Raw genomic sequence first — 6,707 nt, forward strand, 5'->3', positions numbered from 1 at the left:
GAAACGTGAATTCTCTATTGTATGACACGAAGTTGTATGGTAGGTGACTCACATTGGTGGTTATATGGTAAAAACCTATGCTCCTAAATTTTAAATGTAGATTTTCTTCTTTAATCTCTTGCCAGATGGGTTGCGTTTAATTTTGTATTTGTGTTTTGAGATTGGGGCGTCTTACAGATGGGTATGTTGTTTTATGGTTGTTGGGTCATCAATTGCTTTGTAACACACTCACACACACACACACACACACATATATATATATAGATACCCAACAACACTCCTGAGCAACAGACTCATTTACTATGTTGCTGGGTTCATTTCTCACAAACACTTTGTAATTATACAATATACTGTAATGATAGTCTTTAAATATGTATTACACAATATATTTTTCTTGGATGTGTAGTGGAACTCTCATTTTCAATTTCATTGTCACTCCTAAATTTAAATATATAGTCTATTTGATGGAAATTGCAACTTTAGCATATAGGTATGAGAAATTGAGGTAAAAAGAATGGACAAATTGGTTCTAAAATTAATAGACAAAACTATTAATTTAAATATAGAGTCTATTTGATGGAAATTGCGACTTTAGCATATAGGTATGAGAAATTGAGGTAAAAAGAATGGACAAATTGGTTCTAAAATTAATAGACAAAACTATTAAGTGTTACTTTTCCCATTGAATAGACTAAGAAAATAATTGACTTTTGATTGGAATAGTTTATGAATTTCCCAAATCTCTTGGCAATTTCTATGATTATTTGGTTTTGATTGAATTCTGCCTTATCCACAACCACCACCCTCTGAATACCACCAAGCAAACTGTATCTATAACTAAGAGAGAACCCGGAAAATTGCTATTGTCGCAATTCCATGCTTAGGTGGTATATATAACTAAGAGACTGCTGTTACATTGTGTGCGGCTGAGAGAGAGAGTGTTCGATCTTGTTCTTCATAAGCTTCACGCCTATGAGTGCACCACAACTTCAACAAAACAAACCAAAAAAAATTTATAACTTTGGAGTGCAGAAGAGATTACAATCAGGATGAATAAACAACTCCAAATAAAACAATATGTTGAATGGAGTTAATTAATTTGTGTCCTCGTTAGAAAAAGTAGGACAAATTGACTACTAAGTCCTACTATATATATTATACTGAATTTCATGACCAAGCTTTCACTATCTAGAGTGACAAAGATGAATAAGAAAAAACGTAATGATACATACTGGGCGGCTAAATTGAAAAAGAATTTTTTTTTTTTTTTTTTTTTTGTCGCATTTGTTATATTGTGATATTATATTTTTGTGTCTGAGACAACAACATATATCTTATTTTAGTTTTTTCCTTTTTGTCATTTAGTTCTTTCCTGCCAACATTTTGAACTCTTGAATTAGAAGGGATGCTCATTAAGTCATCACAAATGCTACATGACAAGTTAGAAAACTCTACCTGCAAACAGATGAACAATGGATTTAGAAGACTCTTCCAATGATTTGTAGTAATTAAAATAGTTAAGAGGCAATACTCAAATTTTAAAGAACAATTTACTTAACTGTAGTTTGATTTCCTAAGAATAAAATAATCTACTCTCTCAAACAATTTACCAAAGTAAGCCCAAAATTCTTTGCTTTGATCATGGACATATGAGGGTTATATTTCATCTGCTGGGATGAAATGAAAAGTTCAAACATAAACAAATAAATGATTTTGAAGACAAAACAAGAAGCTTCCTTGTTATTCGTCTTATCTTAGACGAAGTGTTCGAAAATGATTGCAGATAGATCTAAACTTTGACACTGTTTAACATAGAATGGGTGATTTATCACTATCAATTTGATAAGTTCAATTTCTTACACCAGTTATACAAGAAAGAAATGTAGGCCATGCTTGGAATGGATTTATGAAAACTATTCACAAGAACAATTCTCAAAAATAATTTTCAGAGAATAGTTTTTAGTTTTTTCAGATTTCAAACCTGCTTGGTTAAGAGAATTTACAAAACAATTTCATGAAAATAAAAACTCATAAAACTGTTTGTTTGTATTTATTGAAAATAGTTTTTTGAACTAAGAAAATAAATAAAAATATTATTGTACCTCACTCTTTTATTTCTTTAATTTATGATATTAACTATTAATATAATTAATTTTTTAAAGAAATAAGTGTTAGAGGTGAATTCATTTTAGCTATAATATATCAAGTTTAATTAAAACTTGACTAAATGTAAATATAATAAAAGTTTTAGATAAATCACTTCAAGTGTCATGTGCACTTTTAGTTGTACAAACATAAGTTTAGTGATACATAACCAAAACAAAACATTAAAAAATTACAGAATTAGCTAATCAAGACAAAAAATAAAAATTATAAAATAAATTAAATCCAACATCCACATTTCCAAATAAGATGTATTTATATAAATTACATTAATCATTGCTACATACATTTAAAATTTGCATTTATTTCTAGAAAAAAAAAAAAAAATGAAAATATATTACATAGTCGTTGCTTGGTAATCTTAGTCACTCCTCTATGTAAAGCTTGCAAAAAAGAAGAAAAAAAAATTATGCCAAAAATATTAATGGCATATACAATTGCTTGCAACTTGCTTTTCTCTTCTTGTTGCAACTACATCAATAAATCAGCCCTTCGTAGGCCAAAAACTATGGCTGCCTTCAATCTAGGTGCATTTTGTTACACCTACAAACAATAGTAAATCAATCAATTGCATATGATATGAGCAAAACTAGTATAAATTAGCAATTTAATAGACAGTCCAAATTAAAGTAAATTTATTTAATATTCAATCTAAATTAGCTATTTGAAAACAAAATAGCGCAGCAATGCTCATATATCATAAATTAGCTATTATACAAGAACATAATAAACTCTCCACGGTTTGATTCTCATTCTGCCCTCCTCACAATTCAATCTCCAAACTCAACTTCGCGAATACTAGGATCCTCAGGAGACAATTAAATATGCAATCCACTCATCAATGGTCTTACGTTTTTTTTCCTCATCAATGTTCTTACAGTCCAAATCGGCAGATAGGTTGTGAAGGGGATGGTGTATGGCCCAATGTAGCATGAACCTCTTGCAAGCAAATATCACATATACATTTAACACATGTATATATATATATATATATATATATATATATATATATATATATGTATGTATGTATGTAGTCTTAGGCTCATAGAATTCTCCAACAGTTCTTTATAATTCACAAGTTCTCTGTTCACAAGAAAAAAAAATTCATAGTTATCTGTTTATGGGTTTTCCAAGCAGGGAACAAAAAAATAAAATAAAATAAAATAAAAGACAAATCCCTAATTCGTTTTTTGAATGGACTGCATTAATTTTACAAGACAAAGGCCAAGGCATATACAATATATATATATATATATATATATATATATATATATATATATATATAAAAAGAGAAACCCCATCAATAACAAAATGGAAAACAAGAAAACCCAAATCCAGCCACAACCAAAGCAAATTCAGCCAACAAAATCGACAATAAAACTTGAGGAAAAAAAAAGAAGAAGCAAATCGAAGTTATTTTACCAGATCGATAACAAGAGTAGAGTGAATCTTAGAGATGGTGTATTTTTTAGGGCTTTGTTTGAGAAACAGCGATTGAAGATTATGTGAAGGCTAAAGGGCTTCTTGATCTACTGATGGGGCGAGAGAGATGTTGAGGAATGATGATGAGTCTGGATCCTCAGGTCTAGAGAGTAGAGAGAGGGGGTTGAGAAAGAGGAGTCGCCAGGTCTATCAGAGAGGAGAGAGAGTGTTTTAAACAAGCGTGAAGGTACGTCATTTTTTTAAGTTGGGGGCGTTCTCCGTGTTTTCTAAAAAATGAGAACTGAGTTTCAAAACTCTCAAAACACCTAAAAGGTGTTCTCTAAAAACTGATACTATCAGTTCCCAGTTTTTTAAAAACTGTTCTGTGAAAATAGGCTCCAAGCAGACCAAAAAACTAAAGAACTGTTTTTTATAACTCCCAAAACAGAAAACTGTTTTGGGAGTTCCATTCCAAGCAGGGCCTTAGTTTCTGAAGAGTTTGACGGCAAAAATTATATCGACAAACTATAGTTATCCAAAGATTTGGAGTCAAGCTATTGTTTTATGCTAGAAGTCAAATTAATTTGTCTTCCCAGGCTCCATCTTAAAGTCACTGCCCATAACAGTAACTCTTTCACTTCAACTTCACTTGTTGCCTAAAAATGAGGTTTCCGATCTTTCCATGGTTTTTCTTGATCACCACATTCTCAATCTTTGTATTACTAGCATTCCAGCTGATAGCCAATGTTTTAGACCATCAGAAAACTTTGTTGCTCCAGTTAAAGGACAACCTCAAATTCAATTCTCCTTTTTCAACCAGGCTGCGGCACTGGAATCATAATACAGATTGTTGTGAATGAGGTGGTGTAACGTACGACGATATGGGTCATGTTGTTGGTCTAGACTTGAGCAATGAATCAATCTCTCGAGGAATCAACAATTCAAGTACTCTTTTCAGTCTCAAGTATCTTCGAAGTCTGAATCTTGCTAATAACACCTTCAGCTCTTGGCAAATTTCTTCTGGGTTTGAGAAGCTAACTAGTTTGACATATTTGAATTTGTCATATGCCGGCTTGAGAGGGCGATTTCCTATTGGAATTTCGCACTTGACAAGGTTGGTCTCATTGGATTTCTCTCAGAACTACTACTTGGAGCTTGAGAACTCATATCTAAATTGCTTGTTCAGATTCTCACAAAGATCACAGAACTCCGTCTTGATGGTGTAAATATATCATCCATGGGTGAGGAATGGTGCCAAGCCATATCTTCTTCACTACCTAATCTTCAAGTCTTGAGCTTGTCACTCTGTCATCTCTCAGGGCCTCTTTGTTCTTCTCTTGAGAATCTTCAGTCCCTTTCGGTGATTAATTTGAGTGAGAACAATTTGTCTGCCCCAGTTTCAAATTTCTTTGCAAACTTCACCAATTTGACAGAATTATATGTCGTGGATTCTAATTTGCAAGGAACATTTCCGGAAAACATCTTCCACGTACCAACTCTACATACGGTTGACTAAGGGGTCAATGAATTACTTCAGGGTTATTTTCCAGAATTTTCCCAGAATGGAGCTCTCCGGGGGATTACCAAGTTCTATTGGTAACCTTCGGATGTTGTCTACGACAGATTTTTTTAATTACAGCTTCACTGGACCAATCCCAAGTTCATTGGCAAACCTTACTCAACTTGTTCTTTTGGATTTGGCTAACTACATGTTTACTGGTCCAATTCCATCATTTTCGAAGAATCTCTCCATCATATACTTGGCCCATAATTCACTCAGTGGAACCATTCCATCATCTCTTTTGAATCTTCCATCGTTGACAAAAATTGATCTTTCATTTAACAAATTTGATGGTCAAGTTGATGAAATTTCTAATGCTTCCTCCTCTCTACTAGAGTTCATCAATTTGGGAAGTAACCATTTACAAGGGTCGGTTCCCATGTCTTTCTTTGAACTCAAAAGGCTTACCGTCCTTGTACTCAATTTCGACAACTTCAGTGGTTCAATACAACTGGAAAATTTTTATAGGCTGCACAATCTTTCTTTCATTGACCTTTCATACAACGGCTTGTCAATCCATACAAATAGTGGCAGTGGTTCAAGCTTGTCTTCGATCCCCCAGTTTGAAGGATTATATTTGGCTTTTTGCAAGTTGGAAAGTTTTCCCGATCTAAAGAACCAATCGGTACTGGCCGAGTTGGACCTTTCTGACAACCAAATTGAAGGGGAAATACAAAATTGGATTTGGGAAGTTGGTAATGGAATGCTCTATCACTTGAATCTCTCTCACAATCTCCTGTCGGGTTTTCAAGTACCCTACGTTGTTCAAGCTATCCTTGGTGTCCTTGAACTACACTCTAACCAGTTCCATGGGAAAATCCCAAAACCAGGAATATTTGCTGAATACATGGACTTCTCAAGCAATAGTTTCAGCTCTTTTATCCCTCCTACTATTGGTAATTTCCTCACCAATGCTTATTTCTTCTCTCTTTCAAATAATAGCATCATTGGAAACATTCCTCAATCAACATGCAATACAAAATACCTTCAAGTTCTAGATTTATCTAATAATGGTTTGAATGGCACAATACCATCATGTTTGATCAAAAGGAGTACTAGTACTCTTGGAGTCCTGATATGCAAAATAACAGCTTTAGTGGAAAAGTTCTGAGTTTGTTTCCCAACAACTGTAGTCTACAGACATTGGATCCCAGTGGTAATCTTTTGTAATGACTCGAACCAGAGGGTCCGAGTCGCTAACTGGGTCCTTACCCAAACTCGATGTCAACAAAAGACGTTACCATTTTTTCCTATGGTAATACATAATTACGTGTCATCCCAAGGTTTATAAATAATAATAATAGTAATAATAATAATAATATGAGATCATGGTTACAAAATAGGTCAAACAGTCCACTAACCCATCAAAACCTGTAGAGGAACAACGTCCGCCACTTCCTTTCCCAAACCTGAAAAATGTTAAAATAATGGAGTGAGCATAAGTTCAGTAGGAGGTATCTAAGACACACCTCTTATGACCCCGTGAATCCACGTATAGAATAGAGATCAAGAGAACGGAATCATACTATACCAGGGATACAATCCATAACCACAACGTCAA

At 33.6% G+C, this 6,707-nt stretch overlaps 1 protein-coding gene across 1 annotated transcript; it reads left to right on the top strand.

Moving 5' to 3' along the window:
• The first annotated feature begins 5,147 nt into the window (after positions 1-5,147).
• Positions 5,148-6,257, top strand: LOC132296186 (receptor like protein 27-like). The gene has a single exon (XM_059794407.1). It carries the CDS (start codon positions 5,148-5,150, stop codon positions 6,255-6,257), a length of 1,110 nt encoding a protein of 369 aa, XP_059650390.1.
• The last annotated feature ends 450 nt before the right edge of the window (positions 6,258-6,707 follow it).

The sequence above is a fragment of the Cornus florida genome, unplaced genomic scaffold, assembly GCF_030987335.1.
Source record: "Cornus florida cultivar Cherokee Brave unplaced genomic scaffold, ASM3098733v1 CherokeeBrave_3.0.0_Hap2_Chr02, whole genome shotgun sequence".
Lineage (NCBI taxonomy): Eukaryota > Viridiplantae > Streptophyta > Magnoliopsida > Cornales > Cornaceae > Cornus > Cornus florida.

Coding starts and splice junctions, on each gene's coding strand:
- LOC132296186 (XM_059794407.1), top strand. CDS start 5,148: ATGGAGCTCTCCGGGGGATTACCAAGTTCTATTGGTAACCTTCGGATG.